The sequence below is a fragment of the Hippocampus zosterae genome, chromosome 1, assembly GCF_025434085.1.
Source record: "Hippocampus zosterae strain Florida chromosome 1, ASM2543408v3, whole genome shotgun sequence".
Taxonomy (NCBI): Eukaryota; Metazoa; Chordata; class Actinopteri; order Syngnathiformes; family Syngnathidae; genus Hippocampus; species Hippocampus zosterae.
In genome coordinates this window covers 14,765,330-14,790,000 of record NC_067451.1, presented here as the reverse complement: position 1 = coordinate 14,790,000, position 24,671 = coordinate 14,765,330, and the positions used below count along the sequence as shown (strand labels likewise).

General features: G+C 42.1%; 2 protein-coding genes across 4 annotated transcripts in view; one reads left to right on the top strand and one right to left on the bottom strand.

Annotated features, from left to right (window-relative positions):
- Positions 1-616: 616 nt before the first annotated feature.
- On the top strand, positions 617-5,566 carry LOC127604537 (transcriptional activator protein Pur-alpha-like). Its single transcript, XM_052071669.1, has one exon. The coding sequence runs from the start codon at positions 784-786 to the stop codon at positions 1,630-1,632; it is 849 nt and encodes a 282-aa protein (XP_051927629.1). The 5' UTR covers positions 617-783; the 3' UTR covers positions 1,633-5,566.
- A 3,151-nt stretch (positions 5,567-8,717) lies between these two features.
- psd2 (pleckstrin and Sec7 domain containing 2) overlaps positions 8,718-24,671 on the bottom strand; it is a 32,122-nt gene continuing 16,168 nt past the window's right edge. Inside the window, exons 1-13 of one of the 3 annotated variants that reach the window (XM_052071421.1) lie at positions 21,647-22,056; positions 18,364-18,561; positions 17,628-17,708; positions 16,070-16,182; positions 15,276-15,336; positions 14,223-14,313; positions 14,077-14,120; positions 13,775-13,965; positions 13,557-13,627; positions 12,726-12,883; positions 12,503-12,647; positions 11,467-11,610; positions 8,718-10,051 (exon numbers count right to left, since the gene is read on the bottom strand). In XM_052071421.1, coding sequence (XP_051927381.1) covers positions 9,821-10,051; positions 11,467-11,610; positions 12,503-12,647; positions 12,726-12,883; positions 13,557-13,627; positions 13,775-13,965; positions 14,077-14,120; positions 14,223-14,313; positions 15,276-15,336; positions 16,070-16,182; positions 17,628-17,708; positions 18,364-18,561; positions 21,647-21,753 — 1,635 coding nt within the window. In that variant the 5' untranslated portion in view covers positions 21,754-22,056 and the 3' untranslated portion in view covers positions 8,718-9,820. Of the gene's footprint in view, positions 10,052-11,466; positions 11,611-12,502; positions 12,648-12,725; positions 12,884-13,556; positions 13,628-13,774; positions 13,966-14,076; positions 14,121-14,222; positions 14,314-15,275; positions 15,337-16,069; positions 16,183-17,627; positions 17,709-18,363; positions 18,562-21,646; positions 22,057-24,671 lie in introns of those variants that run through there. The other 2 variants (XM_052071403.1, XM_052071411.1) reach the window with 2 other exon arrangements.

Below are 24,671 nucleotides of genomic sequence, written 5' to 3'. Positions count from 1 at the left end.
GATAGATAGATAGATAGATAGATAGATAGATAGACAGGAGGTTTTCTTTGCACCCATCAATTGTGGTCTTTCTCTTTGCGCTGATTCATCCCTTTGACCCTCAATGATTTCCCATTGATAAGCAGTCACATAGCTCCTCATTCAGAAATCTCTCTGACACCCGTAACGCACTCACGCTTATAACCACGCGCACACGCCCTCCACATAGCCTGCCACAGACGCTGTCCGCGGTGCTGAAACGTTCAACCAAGACGCCCACCGGATTGGGCAATTTGCCAAATTTAATCTATGTATCTATCTATCCATTGCTCGGTCTCCGTTTGTCCATCCGTCCATCTCTGTATACAATTATATTGTTTTAACCTGTGGTGTTCGGCGACTTGGCCATGGATAATGGTTGTCTTTTTTTTCCTTTCTTTTACAACGGAACAGTGTTCTGTGCAACAGGAGTGTATAATTGATTAAGAATGCTTGGAAACGCTGACAGGCAGCGGTTTGAGAGGGGGCAGACCAAGAGAAGAGAAATAAAAACGCACAATTAGGAAAAAAGCAAGAACGTGACAAACAAAGATAAAAATGCCTCAGTCGCAAGGCGTTACGAAACCATGTCTTGGACGTGGCCCGCTCTCCTGGACCTACAACAAGTAGTACATTCCAGCGGGTCCACCCCCGCCTTCCCGAGTGCTCTTCTCGCGATAGCTCGCCGGAGCCGTTTTGACAGGCAGTCGAGGTTGCAGCAGGCAGAGGGAGACTGTGACAGGAAGGTAAAGCAGGGAAGGCAGCATGATGGCGGACAGAGACAGCGGCAGTGACCACGGAGGGCCTACCTCGGGCCCTGGCTCGCTGCCGCCGGGTGCGATGGGAGCCATGTCCCGGCTACAGCACGACACCGAGGAGCTCGCCTCTAAACGGGTCGACATCCAAAACAAGCGATTCTACCTTGACGTCAAGCAGAATGTGAAAGGACGCTTCCTAAAGATAGCCGAGGTCGGCGCTGGGGGAAACAAGAGCCGCCTCACGCTCTCGATGTCGGTGGCCGTGGAGTTCCGTGATTATCTCGGTGACTTTATCGAGCATTACGCCCAGCTGGGCCCGAGCAACCCCGACTTGGTGCAGGATGAGCCCCGGCGGGCGCTCAAGAGCGAGTTCTTGGTGCGGGAGAATCGGAAATATTACATGGATCTGAAGGAGAACCAAAGGGGGCGGTTCCTGAGGATCCGGCAGACCGTTAATCGGGGGCCGGGACTGGGAAGCTCGCAAGGCCAGACCATCGCTCTGCCGGCACAGGGGCTCATCGAGTTCCGTGACGCTTTGGCCAAACTCATCGACGACTACGGCGTGGACGAGGAGCCGGCCGAGCTCCCGGAGGGCACCTCGCTCACGGTGGACAACAAGCGCTTCTTCTTCGACGTGGGCTCCAACAAGTACGGCGTGTTTATGCGCGTCAGCGAGGTGAAGCCCACCTACCGGAACTCCATCACGGTTCCGTGCAAAGTCTGGTCCAAATTTGGCAACACCTTCTGTAAATACGCCGAGGAGATGCGGAAGATCCAGGAGAGGAGTCGAGAGAAACGGGCCTCGGAACTGCTACCTGAGGGCCCGCACGGCGCAGATGACGGCGACGACGACTGACTGACTGTGACTGACTGACTCACGGAGACGAGACGCGAAGCAAAACTGAGAACTCATCGAAGAAATGAGACTTAACAGTGTCAAGTGACAGGAAAGAGAGATCTACGAGGGAATCACCCCCCACCCCCCTTCCACGCACATACACACACACACACTCGCACGCACGCACACAAGCGCCACAGACAAGGCATAACCTGGGCTGTCTCCTCGCTCATTTGACTGGATGTCACCCACTTTATCACCATGTCACAGTAAGCGCTGCTATCAAGGACTTTTAACTGTAACGTTTCAACTGTTTCTTACTTGATTTCTGTGACGATGAACAGTGTTTATATCTCTGTAAAAAGATTTTGCACACGTCAAAAGCGATTTGAAAAAAACAAGTATCAAACCATACTAAAGATTTCACCGGAAATGACAACACGTAAAAATTTTACGTAAAAATAACAGTCTACTCATCAAATACGTATTTGATATCAGCACAAAGAGAATATTTATTGACTATATCCCCAATGTGTACTTTAATATAATGGTACGCAGACTGAATATGGAAGCTCTCAACAGGTGTGTGACTGCGTGCTTGTAGGCTTGTTCTCTGAGCAGACGTGTGGTAAAGTAGGCTAGCCTTTAATTTGACCTAAAAATGCACAATCTAATTAAAACATTATTATAATGCTGAAAAAATAAAGACTGCAGCTCTCATGCACTTAAAAAAATGGGATATGTCTATCTACGTGCTGTCATAAGGATCCGACCCTCTTGCACCATCTCGATCGAAACATCAGTGACAAAAGTGCTAACTTAGATGTAATATTTATGATTTTGTGAATCAGCTGTAAAAAGAAACATCCTTATTGAGATACCCACGTTTTCTGTGGGGGATTTTTTTTTTTTTGTTGATGCTTTTATCCTCCCGGGAAGGGGGGGGGGGGGCAGGCAAACGAACACTAAGGGTCCATTTGGGTGTGTGCAAAGGTTAAAATTATAGGAGGGGAAAAGACACGCCTGCGCAGTGCAGGCATCCTCTCTGACGTCATTACAACCCGTGCCTTATACACTCCACACGTTTACGTGTCCTCACGTGGATGGTCTGTGACCTCGGTCCACTGTCATTTATGAGCGTTGTTACGCAGGCAGATATATCCTCAATACTGACCAGGGCTGCTGGATCCACACCCCCTGTGGGTGCATGGATCAGCGGCGGTGACACTGAGAGTAAGGTGCTCTGCTGCTGAGAGTCAAGGGAGGCCTTGCGGGGTAGTGAGTGCCGTGGTTGCCTGCCGGCTGCGTGGTGACTTCTCACTCCTCGGAATGCTTCGTAGCGACCTAAATGTTCTTAATATTTTGTTGATGGCTTTGCACACGGCACGATGTTAAAGCAAGCGCGTTGACGGAGACAAAGAATTCCACAGCGGCTCGACGAGACATTTTGTCGGTGTGGAGCGGTGACAAAAGCTGTTTAAAGAACTCGGCGATGCGTCCTTGCACCTTTTCTCAGTGTAGGGCGGAGGCAGTATATCTCATTATGGTGCTATTGCCCCTCCACTGCTCCTTTGCTCACTTTACATATTTATCATAAGATTCCCCTTGCTTTTCCTTATAGTTCCTTGCAGCTTTGTCTTGTCCAAAATCTTGTCAGGTTTCTCCCTCCTAGGCGGTGGCACAGCTACTTACAAGACTGGGACATTTCTTGTTAGTGTGCAATATAACATGCATGCCAATCATGGCGTAGTGTCACGTGTATGGACTTTCACAAGATGAAAACAATAAATAGGTATATGCTCATTCCAAAAGCATGACAATGTGCTTACTTAACAACGTGATGTTTTGTTTTATTGTTTTTTTTTTCTCCTCAGCTAGAAGTTCTATAAAACTTGGATCAGTGTGTTGGGTTTTCTGGCCCAGCATGAAAAACCTTCCCTTTTTTTATTCTGTGCCCCCCCCATCCCACACACACACACATCGTGGACATGTCAGCCCCCGCACATGCACGCACACAGCTTCCCCCCTACTGAGACCTCATATTGCATTTGGAGTGTTTGGGAGGCCTCTACAGTATTTCCAACAAGGCCTCCTCTCATTAGAATCCAGGAGTGTGCTTAGGGACTGAGCATGACCCCTTTCTCACCGGGGACTGATCACAGGACATACAAATTCCCATTTTGTCCCATGGTTTTACTGGAGTTAAGCTTTCGCGTCAGCAAGGAGCTAAAAGTCGACAGCTCGGGCCTGTTATTTAAACATTCTCAAATCATTTTGTAGAAAATGAGAAGGTTTGTCTCTTGAAGTACTGCACTTTAATGGCTCACCAACCCATCAGAAAGGCTACCAATGTTTCTCTTCAAAATTCTGTCTTGAATAGAAGTTTTTGGATTGGATTGGATACAACATTATTATCAAATAAAGTTTATTTCTCACATTGGCGGATGATTCGGAAAAAACAAGTCTTCAAAACTTCAGGTCTTGAATGGAAAACGCGAGTTTGACAGTCTGTTTGTGGTTGTTGGCAATTGCAGTGAGCATAAGGTTGTTTTTTGTTTTGTTTTCCATGCAGCAGTAGTCATTGTAGCCAACCCGATTCATTTTGCCTGTTGACAACAGTGTTTGCAAATGTGTTGATATGTACAGCATGTCATTTGCATTGGCCGTGCCCACATATCAAAAGCCTGCCTTTTTAAGACCCCCTTAAAATCAACTGTTAGTCGACTGACACGACCACGCATATGCATGATATCAGACGGCAGCCTTCCATGACACGTGGTTCCGTTTGCCAAACTGGACAGCCAACACATCTTCGACTTGGTGTTACCGTCCAGATTTCAGTGTCTCTCATTGGCCATGCAGGGTTCTTGCATAACCTCACAACCAAGAGCAGCCCCTGGTCACATGACTCCACACAAACCAAACCCCGAGTCACTCATTCAGCTCATCTTCTCGTTGCGGGCATACCCGACAGTCCATAGCAGAGTGTATAGGCTACATTTGTAGCCAATGCAACCTATAGCCAACAGCCAATAGACCGTTGTTGTTGTTGTTCTGAAGGAAAGTGGATCCCAGATTTTTCAATGCGGAGTGGTGTCAATGCACAATGAACATATCCCATGTCACCGTTTAGTCTGAAACCTGTTACCATCCCTTGAGATATGTTGTACTTTTCGATAATGTTTTATCTGTGATGTGTGTGTGTGTGCGTGCGTGTGTGTGTGTACATATATATAGAAAAAATATATATAAATATATGGTTTGTTATACATGATGCGCCTCCTTTCAGAAAATATCATGTAAAGAGGAAAAACATATTGCATTTTTCTTTTGCTTTGTATATTTCTACTCACAGAAAGCATTGAATTAAAATGGATACCTACTTGCACTTTAGATATATTAAGAATAAGAAGGCAAATCTGCATATTATTTTTGATAGGGATCTGATTCAAAGAATATAAATTACAGGCTTTGTGACCGTTGCTGGACAGAGATGTATGGAGTTCTACTTATTGAAGTATATTTTGTCTGTGTCAGAAAGTTTACTGAAGTAAATTGCATGATATAGTAGTGCTATACACCAATATTGTTCTTTTTATTTGTTTTAAGTTGGTAAAAATTGTCTGAGAACTGTGATAACGGCCCTCTTGTATGTTAAAGCTCTCCTTGCCCTTTCTAGAGTATTTCTTGATGGCCTTTCCTAACTACATGACGATGGTGCTTATACTTTTGACTTTGACAACGAGCTCATCCTGTACATCTCAACGTCATCACGACTCGTGTCCTGAATTGCGCTCCATTCACCACGTTATTCAATTTCTGTTGATGGCAAAAAAAGAAGAAAAAAAGAAAAGGTGTGCTGTTTTGTACAGTGCTGTTTATTTTTAAATGTTTGGGGGAGTCTTGTTGTCTGAAAAATGATTAATCATGCAATAAAAGCTCATTCCATGTGTCCCTGTCGCTGTTCACCTTTAGCAACACTACATTTATGGATGTTAAGAGACTTTTTGGTTTTGTTTGTTTTTAGAACAGGCACAGCGTGACCACTATTATTTAGTCTTTGTTCTTTTTTTCTGTATTAGGAGCATATAGATCGGCATAGTAGTACCCCCCTTTTATCCAAAAGATATTCTCATCAAACCTTTTAGTTATGTGACTTGTGCTGGCCTGAAATCACTGGCTTGGAAATTCGGCAAATATGCAATATTTTCACCTGATATTAATAGATTTTTATTCGACCTTGATATTGAGATGGATATTTGAAGCAAGAATGTTGTTAATCATTGTGTTGTAGCAGCTTCTGTGAATGTTTGTTTTGCTCAGCCAAAGTTGAAAAAAAAAACAGTTTAGGTTCACAGATTAAATCGTGCATGTTAGCATTAGGACATATGAGGAAAAGGATACATGTTGTTGGCCACATTGAATAACTGTGTAAGTCATTTTTCAATGTTTTTGGAAAACAAGAAAAAACAAATTGGTATTTAGACTTGGGTCTTTTATCCCTCTGGTTGAAGTTCTGTTACAATATCCCCAAAAATAAACTAAAATAAAAACACCAACGTGTGGTCTAAACAAAAAATTGTTTGTTTGTTTTCCAAACCAACAAATTGACATTGAAAAATGACCTATCGGAAATTATGCATTCTGACTGATGATATGTGATCCACAACAAAAACGATAAATGCATGTGCCCTAATGTTCAAAGTGAAGTCTAATCCCAACCAAGGTCTACTTAACCTTTGTGGCTCAGTTTGTCCAACATTTTAACGTCCATTTTGTGTGGGCTCTCAGCTTTCTTTGACTTGAGACTTTCATGTTTATTTAAAACAAAAGCAAACTAAATTGCTTATATAAATTGCAAAATTGTTGGTGATACCGCGTGTGTTGATCTCTGTGTTTCGTTGTCTAGATTACAATTGTGAAATATATGCAGTGGTTGTATTCTTCTAAAATGCCTTTAATATAGAGTACAAAGAAATATGTACAGTACATCATTGATGTCCGTGGCACCCAAACTGCTGCACATGGTTTCGGTGCCAATATTAATAAATCACAACTACAATCTTCTCTATAAATCCTTACTTTATGAAGCACAGACTAAATATTCAGTTAATATGTGTTGTACACTGTAAGATCATACAAAAAAAACAGTTCAAAAGTACAAACAAAACAAAATGACTCATGTTGACATCAAAGTGCCCAAGTTGTCATTTTTTTTAATTAACAGAACAATCAACATATTTTGTCACAGTCCTATTTTACAGCACAGGCCTACCCTAACATTGGAAACATCGGTTAGCACAAGAGCCAAACTGACTAGAAGGGGCAATCTTCTAACGGTTAACCGGTTAAGTCCCAAAATGATTTTCAAACCTGTCCGTTTCGCAAGAGGATAGCTGGACCCCAGAGCAGGAGACGTGACAGACCACAAGGACATGGAAAGTTCAGGGAAAAAGTCAACAAGTGCCTCAATGAGGGCTGAGTGGGGAGCTTTAACATCTACAGTTGTGTCATAAGAAAATTACTTTGAACGTATGTGTGTCTGTGTGTGTGTGCACGCGAGCATTTGGGCAGGATCAAAAAGGTGCTCGCAAACACTGGTACCATTACTACTCACTCAGCACGCCAATGTCCTCATATTATGCATGTTGCAAGAAAAGAATCCTTTATGTGATATTTTGTTCAATATATACTGGGTGTCTGCGTTGCCTTGTAGTTCTTACTGAGAAAACAAAACTATTTGCTTCTTTGAAAAAACAAATCTTTCGTCACGCTTAGAGTGACCCATGTGGCGGATGTTTTGATGGATCCTCGGCTGGCCACGTTGTTTTCCAGCCACTCTCCTGACACTTTTATTGGTGTTTGGTGCGCCAAATTGGAACAGTCCTGCCGCTACACTTGTCCAAATGGGCCAAGGGCAAAAAAAAAATGATTTTTTTTACTGTGAAAAACCCAAGACTGAACTATCGTCACTTTTTTTTAAAGAAGTGCATCTCACAATAATGGTAGCTGCATTTGTGCTGAAGTTTTTTTTTTTTCTGGAATGAGAAAGCCTGTGCCATTCCACAATAGACCTCCGGATTTTTTCCTACCTAAAATACCCAAAGCACAATTACTTCATAGAGCCCATGACAATGCTACGTGAACTTATTCCTAACCAACACGCAAAGTATGTTAACATTAAGTTGCAAATTCAGACCTTTATACACTGATATGATGGAAATGAAGTGTTTATTTCCAGATTTAATTGAAGAGGTCAGAAAAGAATCAGAATAAGTTAAGAATACTCTGGTGAAGGTAAACCCATCATCTTTCTGAAATGAAAATCCAAATAATAATGTTGAGCCACTGAAAATGGACACATAAAATTGGCCACACTTTTGAATGGTAAATGACATATTTGTGAGAAACCTCTTCAATTAAAGCTAAGCGTTGACACTTCAATCGCAATTCTTTCAAATTAATTTAGATGATATATGTGTATATATATATATATATATATGTATATATACACACACACACACACACACACACACACACATTATTAGGGTCGCGGGGGGTGCTGGAGCCTATCCCAGCTGTCTTCGGGTAGTAGGCGGGGGACACCCTGAACCGGTTGCCAGCCAATCAATCAGCTGTAAAAATATCACGGTTAAGGGTAAAGTATGAGCCTTAATGGAGACTTCTTACTTTTTCTTTTCTGATTGATATAAAAATTATTTAGTAGATATAAACACATGACGGGGTAGGACTAGATAAGTTTTTTACTTCATCCTACTCCCTTGAACATAATAACTGTGTTGAATGAAGACTGATTTCTTTCTTTTTACTTGTTTTATCTACCTTATTTTCTGTCAAATTATTACTGTATATGTTTTATGTTCAATAAACAAACAAACAAACAAAACAAACAATCGCAGGGCAAACAGAGACGAACAACCATCCGCGCTCACACTCACACACCTCGGGACAATTTGGAGTGTTCAATCAGCCTGCCATGCATGTCTTTGGAATGTTGGAGGAAACCAGAGTACCCGGACGACCCGGACGACCTCTGCACTGTGAGGTCGACGCGCTAACCGCCATATATATATATATATATATATATGTCCAAATGCTCCGGAATCTGGCTGTATTGAGAAGTGTTTCCACTCATATTTTAGGGTTCAGTCATCACCATTTCAACACTTCCCACCCCACGATTATCAGTGCAGTCTTTCAAGAAGAGAAAGGTGGCACTTAGAACAGAACATGACATAGTGCTTTCATTCAGTCACATGCTAATTTCTTCTTTGAAACGCTAAATAGAAAAAAAAAAACAAAAAACGAAATACACGCCATTGTTTCCGAGTAACGGCGGCTTCAAAATCACAGCGCGAGACCTCGAGCAAGAGTTGGCTCTGTTTCAAGTCCTTTTTGATTCAAGTTCTTCCTTGTTGACCGTGTGCTCACGAGCTGGTGTCAAGGTGCCGTGAGTAAGGCACTCAACTCCGAGCTCCTCCGGCAAGCAGTTCCATGAGGGTGTCGCTCTCTACGCGTGTGCAAGGAGACGGTTTTAAAAAGAGCGCTTTCATTTGCTGCAATAAAGATTTTCTTTTACAAATTAAATAAATAAATAAATATGTTTGCCATGGGAGGATCCTTCTGAGTGTGTTTTTTTTTTAATTTCTGTAACAGATTTGTGGTCTCGCCTTTGCAAGTCACACTCCACCCAATATGTAGGTCCAAAGGGGAGTCTGAAATGCAAAAGCCAAAATGCTACAGTCGTACCATTTCCGCTTCCTCTATCTCAGCCGCTGCCTGCAGAGACACCAGACAGAGAGGGAACCAGACGTGCCCGAACATCATTTGTGGCGTTGTCTGGTCTCATTCGCTCTGCTCAAAAGTAAATCCGTATTTCGACACGAAACAAACCGCATCACGCTTGACTTGAAAATAATACTGATGTAATAAATAGTGATCACAGTTCTGATCATTTTCAATGTGCAACAGTACTGAGGCCGAGGTGGGGGGTCTGTCAGAGTGCCGAGGGAAGGGTCTTCTATTGCTCAAGGAAACTTTATCACCAGGGTTTAGACATTTTCGGAAGGATTTTGATTTAGGTAAAACGACAACCTGGGGGACCCGAAAAGACGTTACATGACACTGGTTTGGCTTTGAGGGAGATCATTTTTAGGGCAGTGGTCTCCGTGGTCCTCTACCCTTTTCAGTTCGTCTGACCCACGGCAGTGCATCCAGCTCCTTTCCCGTTCAAGCCTCCGTGAGACTGGTTGATGGACGGCGAGGACTGAGTCTTGCGGAGGTGGCAATCGCGGCCGATGAGGACGCCCTCCATCATCCGGCCCGCCAACACGCTGGCCTCGATCTTCTCCAGATCGTCTGTCTCAGTGCGGATTTTGGCCCCAAGTAGGCTGATGTAGGTCTCATATCGAGTCTTCTGCTCAGAATGGAAGCAGAGTAGGGAGAAGGTTTGATGCAGGGAGAGATGTCAGAAATAACTGAAGTGAAAGAAATGGAACCAAAAAAAAAAGGAGCAGTATTGCCTTTTCTAAAACAGTACTCACCATAATGACAGTGACCCCCTTGAAAATTATCTCACTGCTTTTGTTCTTTGGCCAAAGCCATGACTGGCTTTGAAAACTGATATGAAAATATCAGTTTTCTGAAATGTTGAAAAAAAGAATTGAGACATATTTATCTGCCCGTACTGCCCATATCTACCAGGGAGAATGTTTGTATTGTCTCTCTGCGTGTGTTGCTGAATCCTTTGTGCTCCTATGTAGATTTGTTGCTTAAGAGTGGGACCGCACTTTTCTTGCAGACTTTAGGAAGGCAAAGGTTACTTCTCTCTTTTTTTTGTATCATATGAAAACTCCAAATAGAAGTGGCAAAAAAAAGAAGCTAGGAGCCTGTGTCAAACTGCTGCTTTTTGTGAAATGAGTTGAATTCATTGCCACCATCAGCCGTGCATATCTCAAACAATTGCTCGCAAGCCAAAGCAAAAAATAGGCAAAGCAACAGTTAGTATTTCGAATTCGCGTCCAGTACCACTGTATTTTAATGCCAAAGAAGAGATTTTTGTGCCTATTATGAAATCATACAAACACACCACAATCTCTTGAGAGCCAGTACAATGTACAAATCAAGGCGCATGGTGTTTGTGTGGTGGATTGTCCATATGTTAGCAGGTCCCTTTTCGGTCCAAGGACGATCTACTTGTAATACAGTATAATTTAACCAGCTCCACCCACAAAATAACTGGTATTGTATATTTCTAGCATCCCTTTGGGACAGGATCAGTCAAATGTGAGTATTCCTTTTTTTGTTTGATTGATACAACTGTGGGCGGCCCGGTAGTCCAGTGGTTAGCACGTCGGCTTCACAGTGCAGAGGTACCGGGTTCGATTCCAGCTCCGGCCTCCCTGTGTGGAGTTTGCATGTTCTCCCCGGGCCTGCGTGGGTTTTCTCCGGGTGCTCCGGTTTCCTCCCACATTCCAAAAATATGCATGGCAGGCTGATTGAATTGTCCCTAGGTGTGAGTGTGAGCGTGGATGGTTGTTCGTGTGTGTATTTGTGCCCTGTGATTGGCTGGCAACCGATTCGGGGTGTCCCCCGCCTACTGCCCGGAGACGGCTGGGATGGGCTCCAGCACCCCCCGCGACCCTAGTGAGGCTCAAGCGGTACGGAAGATGAATGAATGAATGAATGAATGAATGAATGAATGATACAACTGTGTACCCAATGTTATGGTCAGTGAGTGTCTGTCAAGAAATCAACAGCATAATCACGTAACAAATGACAAACGCAATAGATTATGTAAAAAAAATAATAATTTAAAAAATCTGAATATACCTCATAAGTGAGGTAGTGCTCTTTGAGTCGATACTCCTCCCATTCGCGGCTTTTGGGGTCAGATGAGGGCGGGTTTTTCCGGTGCTCTTCCAGCTCCAGGCTCATCTGCTTCAACTTGCTCTCGTGACTCAGCAGCTGCTCCTCCTGCACCAATCACACGCCGGACAAATTACAGAAGATCCGCCAAACAGCCCGTAAGATGAATGTGCATACAAATAGAATGTGTCAAAGTATGTAATGTAATATAAAAGACATGTGAGAAGCTTTGTTATTAGCAGTAAGATGAAAATGCGTTTATGCTGTTCTGGAGTTTTATAATAAAGTTTAGATGACTTTATACACCGACACACACACACACACACACACACACACACACACATACACACACATTCACATTCACATTCACATTCACACACACACACACACACACACACACACACACACACACAGACAGACAGACAGACAGACAGACAGACAGACAGACAGACAGACAGACAGACAGACAGACAGACAGACAGACAGACAGACAGACAGACAGACAGACAGACAGACAGACAGACAGATAGATAGATAGATAGATAGATAGATAGATAGATAGATAGATAGATAGATAGATAGATAGATAGATAGATAGATAGATAGATAGATAGATAGATAGATAGATATACATACACACATCAAGGTAAATTTACCCATTGAAATGAATAGAAATGCAAGTATGTATTACATTTCTATTTTATGACATATAAATGTTTTATTCTAACTGTAATTGTTTTGTGGTTGAAAACTAATACAGTACAACATAAAAATGAAAATATACTTCAGTATGAAGAAATAACACATGAAACAAACAAGTGCTTAATGTGCCTTAACTTTCAGTGAGGAGGGGAGGACAGCTCCTCCATTGAAAACAAGTCTACTTCCAAAATAATATGACAATGTTATTTGGATTTATTTATTTTTTTTGTGCATTTTCATTTTTTGGGAGGGTGGGGAAATACACACACACACACACACACAAAACGATCCAGTGTACCTGATTGAGTCTTGTTGATGACGACGGAAGGATGGGCCGGCAAAATTTTTTCATGGAGCCAATGGCAGCAGGAAAGGCTGGAGCAGAGAACAGCGCTGCAACCAGGTTTATTCGGAAGATCCACGACATCATCTCCTCCTCACTCCTAAAGAGGAAGAGCACAGCGATGAGCTGATTAAGGAATCTGGAAAGGCAAATTAACTAGTCTCCTGAATTTACTCACGGGGCTTGTAGCAGAAAAACTCTCCAGTCTGAGGTTTTGAGCTTGAGTACATTGGCTTTCTTGCTGTAATCGGTAGCGCGAGTGGCTAAGGCATGGTGGATCCGCACGGCATTCTTCAGGTCCACCTCTGAAATGTCAGCATCTGGTTTATATTCATCCTGAATGAGACAAATTGTCGGCCATATCGTAGGTTAGGCATACACTCACTTCCATGTATCAGAAAAGGAAAGAAGTAAATGTTTATGAATGTCTGTAATGTTCCAGGGAAGGCTAACACTCAGAGTTCTCATAATTGAATGCCAAGAAAATATGTAAAGTATCCATCAATATATTGAACTCCTGCTCATTTTGGGCAGAGATTTGGCAGCTACTCACAGGAAAATAACAATTCAACACTCCCATTTACTCCTATGGAAAACATACAGTTTACAATTAACCTAACGTGCATTTTTTGAAAAGTGGGAGGAAGCCCCAGCAGCTTGAGAAGAGTTCATACTCCACACAGGAAGGTCGAAGCTGAGATTCAAGCTTGGATCTTCAGAAATGTGATTTAGACGTCCAAAGTACACCTTATTTCGCCTATGTTCAAATAAAGGCTTATCGCCAGCAGAGGGAGACAAACACCCACGACAGTTGCCTCTCCCTCACTCGCCCAAGCACACAAAACCACAGTGCAGTAGAACCACTGGACAGCATCCAACACATCAGTGACGCGCGGTTTTGTACGTGTGTACGTGCGCGTGTGTGTGTGTGTGTGTGTGTGTGTGTGTGTGTGAGAGAGAGAGAGAGAGAGTTTCTATGGCAACAAGGAAAACGGGTGTGATCCAGTACCTTTTGGAGATACAGTATCATTCCCTTCAGAACCGCATAGAACTTCTTCCAGCCGCGGCGACCCCGTGGGGCTGCATCGTAGAAATGGGAGCGGGATTAGAAAAGGATTGCCTTTTCTTCACAATACAAGATTAGATTTTCACAAAATAAAAACATACAGATTAAATAAACTGCCTGTACAATCTACAGGATCGGTAAATTCACGTTTATGTACTCACTCCGTTTGCCATCCATGTCAGCATGGCTTTTGCGAGTCAGCACTCCGTGTTTGTAGGTTACAGCATTGAGGAGGACAGGAATGGCGATGAAAGGGTTATTGCTGTCCGTCACCCTGGCAACACGTTTACTGCCGCCCTCACACTGCTCCTCCACCAGCTCTGACAGGCTCTTCCTTAGCTCTTCTTCTTCACTGCACACAGAAAATAAATAAATACTAAATAATAATAATAAATAAATACATGAACAGGAGATGCGCATAGTGATGTATTTTCTTTTGGAGCAGAACTAAGAGCATACTCACACAGCCCACTCAAGCTTCTCGTTCTTGATTGAGTTATACAAGACCTGTGCAGGGAAGGCAGAACATTGGTGTGACAAAATCTTCCTGCAAGCATAAAGCATGTTTCGAGCTAGCTGCACACTTTCGGGAGAAGGTGAGTGCTGTACCTTCAATAAGTCTTTGGGAAAGTCATTGCCATTGTTGAGGCCATCTAGATTACTGATAAACTGTTGGCAAGACATCTTCTTTCCAATGTTCTGAGGAAAGAACAAGTCAAAAGTGTAACAGTTAGTGGTGTAATTTTGCGTAAACAACGTCGAAGACGGTAAATCGGCTCCTGAAATAGCTTTGACAGGGCCCAAACTGAATGCAGTTGTGCATCTGTCCACTTGGTGGCAGTGCTCATCTTCCCAATGCTCATGCTATTATTTGACAAGATTTGTACTCATCCCCCACCACGATATTTAGGTGTGCTGTAAAATTAGGGAAGGGCATTGAAATAAATTTCCATGAATGACCGATAATTTTTGGATTAGGCGGATATTATGATTGTCCATCTTTTGTGATCTGTTTTTCATAAAGTATATCTAAGAGAGTATGGCATTTTTTAAAATTTGCTGTCATTCAGCTTCATCTGCTGATTTGGAACCTCAAGTAGCATAAGCAGCGAATTTGGGATATTGGTTGAGAAACCAATGAAAGCACAATACAAGGACCGATTCAAACGTTGGCACCAGAGGAATACTTACCACCTGTGGGGACAGAGAGAGGCCAGGAAACCGGATGTGGTGAGCAGGGGGGGGATTTGAAAGGGAAGAAAAGGAACCAAAAAAAAGAGAAAGGATGTTAGTTAAAGGATGGCGATTCACTACGCGAGTGTTTAGCAGGGGCAGGATTGATGTGAGCACTTTCGGTTACATGGGCATTTGATGACTACTGATTGTGCTATGTGGTTCACATCACAATGCTCCAGTTTAAAATGAACACTTGAGACTATGTAAGGACAGGAGAGACGGAAGCAGGTCAAAAAGTAGGCTGGGAGGCAAGTGTATGGAGAGTCAGCGAGGGGTGGGGGAGGAAGTGGTGGGTGACTTTAGAAAGACAGAAACATGTCGATCAAAAATAAGATCTGCCATTGATGGCAAAGGCCTGTTTTGTTGGCATTTTGCAACTATGCAGGGTGGTTATATAAGACCGAATCCATGATAAGAGAAACACATACATGTCCGTGTAGATCGGTGTTAAGCAGCATGAGAGCGCAGGTTAATGTGTGGGCTCCATCTGCAGAGGGACGACACACAAGGCTGAGGTCAACTTCGTGTCACGCATGATTCAAACACATGCATGCGATGCCATGCATTCTCTTACAGTGAAGTAACACGCATTCAGACATCATTCATGTCACGGCGTGACAAACTAAACTTTTTGTGAAAGCACTACAGCACACTGTACTTTCACCGGCCACAACATTAGGTACAACTGAAATGTGTTATGGTATCTATAGTTCCAATTTGTTGTGATGTAGAATTAAACTCCATCATACTGAGCAATGCTAACAAATATTTAGTTCTCTAATTAAGCTACATGAGAGGGGCAAGAATAAGTAGAAACATATATACTGCGATTTAGCAACACATTATTACATTAAAAGCACTTCGATTTTTCTTCAATTAATATTCAAACCACACATGTAAAATGTACATTTTGGGGAGTAAATATTGTTATACATAAAGCTGTTGGATTGGGTTTTGGTATCCTCAGTTTACAATGGATATAACCCAAAAAAATCATTATTATTTAACTCGGAAGGCGCCAAATGTCTCTACAGCGAGACTGTCGGAAACCAACGAGCCCCTAAAATTAGATTTGCGCATCTACCTAATGTCGTGCCAAGTGAATGTATACAATTACTCTGCATAAATACACATTACATAACCCAAGTTATTCTTAGCGACTATGGTATGGAAGACCTTGCTCTACTTAAATTCCTCAAAGGCAACATCATTGCTCTGACCTTCAGAGGTGAGTGTTTGTAGATTGCAGTGGCAGAAGCGTTTGGAGAAATGCACTAGAATTCGCTCTCTTTCCTGTGTCTCCCCCATCAGTGGGAAGGCTTTTAAAAAGTTCCTGTCACACATAAAAGGCCAACTGGAAATCAGAAGTCTGAGGTCACAGATACAGACAAGCATGCTTTTAGAAACAAGGCAAAGGGGTCACGCATGATACCGTCCAAAATTTGATTTGGAATTGCATTTTCTCTGAAGATTGCATGTTACCACTGAGAGATATTTTTGCTGAGCCTTCATGTCAATAACACTTGATAATAGAAGAAAACAACGCCGGTTATTACATCACAACATATCATACCCACCATCCTAAAAAAACATTCTATTATCACTGTCCCCTTTGAACTTCTGGCCGAAGGTAATAAACAATTCACAAAAAATAAGAAAAGTGATGAGCCATTTTCTAAAACTGAGGAACAGTTTCAGAGGCCCTAACGGTTGGGATTTTGTGTTGCATTTGGACTATATGCGCTCGCAAAGTTGTACTCCACCAAGACCAATGGGTGATTCCGTGCCACATGTGCGTGCCATAACAAATCATCGGATGTGCCTGAGGGAAACTAGTCGTTTATTTATACCAGCAATCTATAATGACAGGAAGAATAATATTTTCTATACATGTTATGCTTGCCATTTTTTCCAGTTAGTTTTCAATCACATTTACACCTTGTTTAAATAGTTTGTTTGAATCTTTGTAAGTGTGTTCTAAGAATATAAAATGTGTTTAAAGTGTAAGGGATTAGGGGGGAAAATGGTTTGTGTATTCTTGACACGAGAGAGCAGATCTTATTGCTACTTCGCGATGACAGTTGGGAGAGGCATTCGCGAGGCTCAACGCTTCAGATAATGGATGGATGGATGGATTTGGAAGCAGGTGGATTTGAAACCACAATGAACAAGGGGTTCACTGTACCTCTATTAGATTATTTTTAATGTTAAAATGCACGTAGGATTAATTTAGGGCCAGTTTCATATTCTGATGAAGAGCTGCTGGAGGTACAGAAGATCAAAGCTATTGAAAAAAGAAACATTCAAAATGATGCTGGCGTTTTTGCTAAACATACTGTATTTCATTAGCTATAAATGAATGCTGCCTACCATACTAATCGATCCATTCATCCATTTTCATCCTCATTAGGGCCGCGGGTAAGATGGCGAACAGTACGGCTGCATCAGCTAAAACTTAGCAAAAATGTGATTTTTGAGCCATTTCAAATAAGACCATAGCTTTTACAGTTTAATAAAATGTTCACTTTTAGCCAGAGTAGTGAAATATTCAGGAACACTGTGAGCTTCATGGTCCCGGTCTGACAACAGCATGTTAGAACACCAACAGGTCAGCTACAAGAAAGCGGTCCGCTTGCTGTCAGCGCCGCTGGCGAAGTCCAGTGAACACAATAGTTTGATAAACACTAATGCCTTGTGAACAGCGAATGTGACATCCACACATTTGTGGATGAGTCTTTACCCCGGCACACACACCGCGGTGACTACTGAGTGCATTACCTTAAGGCCCGGTCCAGTGACAAGCCAGAGAAGTCAAAGAAACTCAGGTACTCTGATGCCACCAACTGACTAAAGTCATTACTGCAAGAAAGTAGAAGGCAAATGAAAAAGATAAAGCAACATCCATGTATTGTACACTACTTTCAAAAACTTAACAATATTGGGCTTTTGGGTGAGTGAATTTAATCAGACATGATTTGTCAAGCTCTGCCTTGTTTCAGTATGTTTTGCCCACCTTGACAGTCTCTAACAGTGAGCTTAATGGCAACATTTACAAGAGGTGTTTGTTCCATTATATTTCCTACTTCCCTTTGAATTAGCATTTGCTCTTCATCCTGCTGTTCATGTTTTGACATCATGAGACCAAGACAATATTCAAAAATTGATCAACAGCCCTTCACCATTGTAAGTGAAAGCTTAGCCTGTCAGTGTCATCAGCAGGTTGCAATCGAATATATATATATATATATATATATAGAGAGAGAGAGAGAGAGAGAGAGAGAGAGAGAGAAAGAGAGGAGTGAATGTCCTTAGTGAAAAAAAAACACAGTTTGTGATTTTTGTCTTTCACCTTCTAGTCAGAGAAGAGCAAATTGTGTGTGTGTCTGTGTGTGTGTGTTGGGGGGGTCGAATTAAATTGACCTTTAAAAGATATACTGTAGTGCATTTTATGTTCATCTTTGACCCACATAGCCCTAACTTTTTGTGAGTAGTATTCATGCTTGCATGTGCTCACTTCTTGCCCAGGTGTCTGGCCACATCGCAACGCTTGAAGCCCTCAAGGTGATAAAGGCGCTTGGCGAGCCTTTTGGCAGCTTCATAGTCAGCTCGGAAGCCATTGGCCAGAGTGTCGGTGCTACCGCGCTCCAAATGCTCCAGACTGCCCAACTCACACTCGTCTGAGTCAGACAGCACGTCTGTGATGTTGGCGTCACTGTTGGGAGGAGCACAAACACATTGACAGACAAAAACAAACACACAAGCAAGGTGACAGAAACTTACAAGCCACTTACATGCAAATTTTTGTCAAAATAGAGTTATAACGTCAAATGAGGTGCGACACTGAGACAAATTTCCATTTAAATAATCTCCTTCTTCTGTGTGCTGACTTTTTTTTAATCAAGCTGAAAGGGCAGATCACAACTGCCTCAATATCTCTCAAAGCCCCACTAGTCTTGTTATTAATTTAGAATATTTCACAATGATGAGGAAAATGTGGCTTTGGCTCAACCAAACTAAGCCTTTGTTGTTATAAAAATCCTTAAAGAAGCCCCTGAGCTAAACGGCTTCAGCTGACCTACTAAGGTCTGGGAAATAAGGGATGTAAGAATGTGACACTGAGACACAGTCCTCTGGTTCCTTTTACAAATGGATGCACACAATTTAGTCACCCCTATTTGGAGCAGTTATGCAAGTTGACAAACAGTTGAAATAGCTGTAAAGTGCAAAAAAAAATGTCTTGTGAAGTTGGTCGAGCTCTTTGAAGAGATAAAAATGATCATAGACATCAACCCAGATGATTTCCTAAGCAATAAAAGTATCAACCTGGCCATCCATTCTATTTGTAATCTACAGGTCTTTTTGAAGCTAAGGTGGAAATGTATAATCACTAGCAGACTTGTGGACACACAATCCTGCACCAAACTGATGTCACATGACTGTTGACAAACAGACAAGTTGCATTCTTTGGGGGGCAGAAAGAAAACCACCGACATTAATTCTTTGAAATACATTGTCACTTTGGGATGAGCAAACAAAGACAGAACTTGACACTGTAGGAGACATTTCACAACAAAAACTCTCATTCCTATTCCTCTCCATCACTCTAAATGGCATTTGCTCATTTCCTCTGGGTTTGCATCAGGGTGGCATGTCAGCATTCCCCCCAGAAGGTTTGTTTTTGCATAATCACATCAACCCAATTGCATTACCCTCACTAATTCAATACATTACTAGCCATTATCATTTCGGATTTGCCAGATACCAATGGATACATTGGAAGCCAAGTGCAAGTTGTAAGGGCTCAATTGTGCAGCTCGTCAAAAAGAAAAAAAAAATCAGAAACTGCCACGTGAATAGAGACTGACTCCAAAGAAAAACCCACAAACAAATATTTCCATTGCCCTCCCTTACATGTTGCAGGCTCCAGGAGCTGACTAAGGCTTTGCTCTGACCCCATCCTAGGCCCTTCAAAATCTTGCTACGTCCAAGGTTATATTTTCTTTCCTTGGCTGATTCAATAACACCGTAATTATTTTCCATAATGCCCATGACCTTGAACCACTTATAGCCGGGATACCATGCTCAGAGCCACTGCCCTCAACAACATTGCTCCAACGTTCACATTAATCCATCAAGCATTAGTAGACAAGAGATGGACATTCACTATTCCAAATTAAAGTACGAACAGATTGTATCTGCCAAAATTGCTTTCGTGTAGGGGGTTCTCGGCTCATCCTGAGGGACAGGGTGGGCAGCTGTTTTATCCGGAAGTGTGAAACCATTAGAAGAGTTATGTGTTAAAGGGCAGCCAGTGGAGTTGCTTGGGGGGAATCTGATTAAGATGCTTCCTGTAGAGCAGGAGGGTGAATGTATTTTCAGAAATACTTAATTGCACAAACTCAGGCAGAGCTTTCACATAGTTTGCAAAACATCATTGCATTTTTTGTTTGGAGCTAAAGTGCATTTCCCTGTCAGACCAAATGAATAGAGTCAATACAATCTCATTGATGGTGCACACACAAAAAAAACAACCAAAATTTACAATTGTACTTGACTTGGCAGTCGCCAATGTGGCGCCCCTCCCCCAAATAACTCACCACCAGTGATAGGACATTGTTATTTCCTAGGAATACAATCAAAACGATCATTTGAAAATGTAAACACTTGCAAAGATCAAGTGTTGCAAATTGACATTTATTAGTTACGGAACGTGTTCAATCGTTATAACATGATCAGTGTCTTCATTGCATGATGAATACAATTAATTATTAATAACAACGTCATTAAAGTTCATTTGAGCACATTTCCGGTGGCCCTTTGCATTTAAACCGTACGCTTCACCGTCCAAACGCAAGTAATGTCTGCAAATGTCATAATAATACACGAAACTGCATGTAAGTGACTATCCATCACAATACGGGACTGTAATTTACTGTGCATTGCTAGGTGATACCTAAATGCTTACTGAGAGCGCCAGTCTGCCTTAAAAACGTGTGTCAATGATACAGGACACAATGAACATGACGGTGCATGTCAGTGACTCAACTAATCTCTTTGGTGGAGCACGAACACCGAGCTTGTCTGCCTCCATGGCATGTTTGTATGTGTTCGTGAGCGTGGGTGGGACATTAAGTGATCCCCTAGGCATGAGGGATAATCACCAATTATGAAATTCTGGCATTTCATTGTTCAATTGTGGTTCACCAAGGTACAATACATAACTCGCAAAAAAAGCTTTTGTGCAAGCGCGCTATTGTGTGGCAGCATGTTTTAACTGATGAGGACCGCAGATATGATGTCGACAAAAATAACTGCTGCAATGTGTACTGTCTAACTTAACCCCACTATTTCATCAACTCGAGCTACTTTTTTTGTCTCGAGTTTGCTCATATTGATTTCCCAAATTGGTGGCCTGGTGGCCACAGCACGGGTCAGAGTACGTTCATGAAGATAACCACACGCAGAAAGAGAACTGTTAAACGGGCGAAAGAGACCATTTTAGGGCAGGGAATTATTTACAGACAAAAATAATGAAATGTCAAGAAATTATGATGATTACCGGCATTTGTTTATGTGCAATCCTATTCGATTATACTGGGCTGTGCTCTATAGGTTAAGACGCCATCAGGATCGGCCAATATGCGAATATGCGATTAGTTGTGTGAGGCAAAAATTAAGAGTTTGACAGTGATTTTCCTTGCAACGGCGGCTCACACTTTCCACTTTGCCACGCCGCAAAGTCGCTTATTCGACAGTAAAAGGTTCCATTGTTCATGAAATAAAAATATTGAACTTACAGAAGTTGCAGCAAAAAATCGAAGTGAGCATCATATTCCTCTTTCCACATCGTTTCAGAGCTGGGGAAATTACTGGTTAAAGTCGCGATGTCTGAGCGACACATCATCCGTTTCTCGCTCAAATCCGCATGGTTCCGGTTGGTTATTTCACTCCGAGCCAAGTCCGAATGTTAGTGCAGTGAAGCGGAAGTACGCTCTCATATAACTCCAGCCCACGAATGATACATCGCTGTGTGTTATTCCGCCATACTATTAACGGGCGGGGAATAAATGTGGCCTTTTTCCTCGAGGTTTTTTTGCCAGTGTGAAAACTCCACGACAGAGAGGATGTTGGGGCGGAGCACAGCACTGCGGAGACTTTTCCTGATGCAAGGTCTGATCCTTGTGAGTCGAGGTCCATACAGTACAGTACAAAGGCTTCTGCTCAACTTCCTCTAAGGCTGCACATCAATTCAAGAGTAATGCACGTCCTGGACTTTGGACTGTTAAATTTGTTTCGGTCCACATTTCGTTGATAGACGTTGCTCTATTAAGGCTTGAAATAGGGGGCTGTTGTACTGTAATTGCAATTTGATTCGCTACTCGCAAATTCGCCAATCTGCAAATTGTTTTATGAGTCCATTCTCCTTCACTGACAATTTCACCTATTTTGCTGTTTTTATTGTCAGGCTTAAGTCCTGCCAAATGGTTCCAATGAGATATTTGTTGAAGTAAGAATTGAAGCTTCATTTTACTTGAATGAGACAGTCACCCGTTAGCAAGCAGTCAGAAACTGAACACTAATTGAGGAGCATTTAGTTGTGTTGAGTGTATAATGTGTCCTAAAAGTCACACAATAAAAAATGAATGTAATGCAGTTAACAGATGAGCTAACAGTTAGCCCACTTCCTTCAATGTCCTTCTCTACAATTATCACAGTGAAAAAAATTCTATATACATTATATAAATATATAAAAATTCCTCGTCTCACCCCCCCTCGGGTGGTGTCCGTCCCTCATTCAGCTCGGGTCCTCGACCAGAGGCCAAGAAGCTTGAGGGTTCTGCGCAGTATCCTTGCTGTTCCCAGCACTGCACATTTCTGGATTGAGATGTCCGATGTTGTTCCCGGAATCTGTTGCAACCACTCACTTAGTTTGGGGGCCACTGCCCCGAGTGCTCCGACCACTACAGGCACGACTGTCACCTTGACCTTCCAGGCTCTCTCCAGCTCCTCTCTGAGCCCTTGGTATTTCTCGAGTTTCGTCGGACATCTCAGTCCAGTAATGTGCAGTGCTGGGAACAGCAAGGAGATACTGCGCAGAACCCTCAAGCTTCCTGGCCTCTGGTAGAGGACCCAAGCTGAATGAGGGACGGACACCACCCGAGGGGGGGTGAGACGAGGAATTTTTATTTATTTATATATATATTAGAGCTGTCAAACGATTAAAATATTTAATCTAATTAAAAATGCAACTGTCATAATTAACTCAAATGAACTAAAAAAATAATCGTGATTACTTATATATTTTTTATCGTTTCTGAATTTCCTTTTACATTTTTTGTCCTATTTTTCCCCATTTTAATGCTCTCATTAACTTGGAATCATGAATCAGTTTTCTATGTGCCAAATGCAAATATTTACTGAAATAATTTTACTGAAAAAAATTTCAATTTTACATGAACATTTTTCACTTGGAGTAGTTGTTTGTTTGTTTGTTTATTGAATGTTCACACATAATCTCTCACACAATATTACTGTCCATCAACAACAGTGAAAAAAATATTTTGTCACACAACAGCTGCTTTAACAGCTTTTTTAATGAAATCAAAACAGAGCAATATAACATTATAAAGTGCTTATCTAAGGTAAACTAGTAATCAGCCTATAGTGGATTTAAACCATGGTTGCATACTTCCTTTTTCTCAAGTTTGCTTTGAACACAGCAGTCTGTTTCTGTATGTTTGTTAGAGAATAACGAGGCCCCGGACACCAGTGTTCGTTATGTGCCGCTGTATTCAAAACTGCCGGCCGTATAAACACGGCAAGCACTTCCCCCGTGCTGCTGGGGCAAACCATTCTGAAAGAGGGGGGTTTCACTCCCCCTAACAAAGTCAGGCTATGTTGATTATGTTGGTCCTTCTTGCGCGGAAGTCTCTCTACGGTTTTTGTCTACCTCATTTCGGATGACTACACTTGGTTCGATGACAACACTGGAGACGTTTTATTTTCGCTAGGTCGGTACCACTGCACCGCTGAACATTCGTTGTCATGTCACCGCCTCTGCGCACCGTCACTGTCAGAGACAAACACAGAGAAGCTCCACCCACTCTATTTATATGGACACGGAACGCTGTAACCTTCCACACAAAATAGTTCCAAACAAGTAACAATCGCATCAGTGGCATACATCGTATACCTGTATGATACACAGAGAGAGAAGAACAGGTAACTTTGGTCTTGTCAGTGGAGCAATCTGGCAAGTTTTTAAAAGTAAACTTTCCATTCTTAAACTCTTTAAGTATCCGTTTTCGGTGTCTCGCGCTGCCATGGCTGGCAAAAACAGACATGGGCGTGGACTTCTGCAGTGCGTTTGTTGTTTTGTTTCTGGTGTATTTATAGAGCACCGTAACATCCGCTTGTGACGTGTGCCGCGTTAATCTCGCGAGAAAAAATTTTATCCCGTTAAAATTCATTTAAATTAATGCCAATAAAAACGTGCTAAACTGACAGCTCTAATATATATATATATATATATATATATATATATATAAAATCCTCATCTCACCCCTCTCACCCTGGTGTCCGTCCCTCATTCAGCTCGGGTCCTCTACCAGAGGCCAGGAAGCTTGAGGGTTCTGCGCAGTATCCTTGCTGCATATATATATATATATATATATATATATATATATATATATATATATTGTATCTACCCAATAAATATAGGCTAAAAATTTGCAGCCACTTTGAGTACATTTTAGTAACACACTATGGGTAGCAAATTCAGAAGCTAAGAAATGAGAAATTTTACCTCACCTTTATTACGCT

Excerpts from the sequence above, each read along its gene's own strand:
- LOC127604537 (XM_052071669.1), top strand. The coding sequence starts at position 784 with ATGATGGCGGACAGAGACAGCGGCAGTGACCACGGAGGGCCTACCTCG.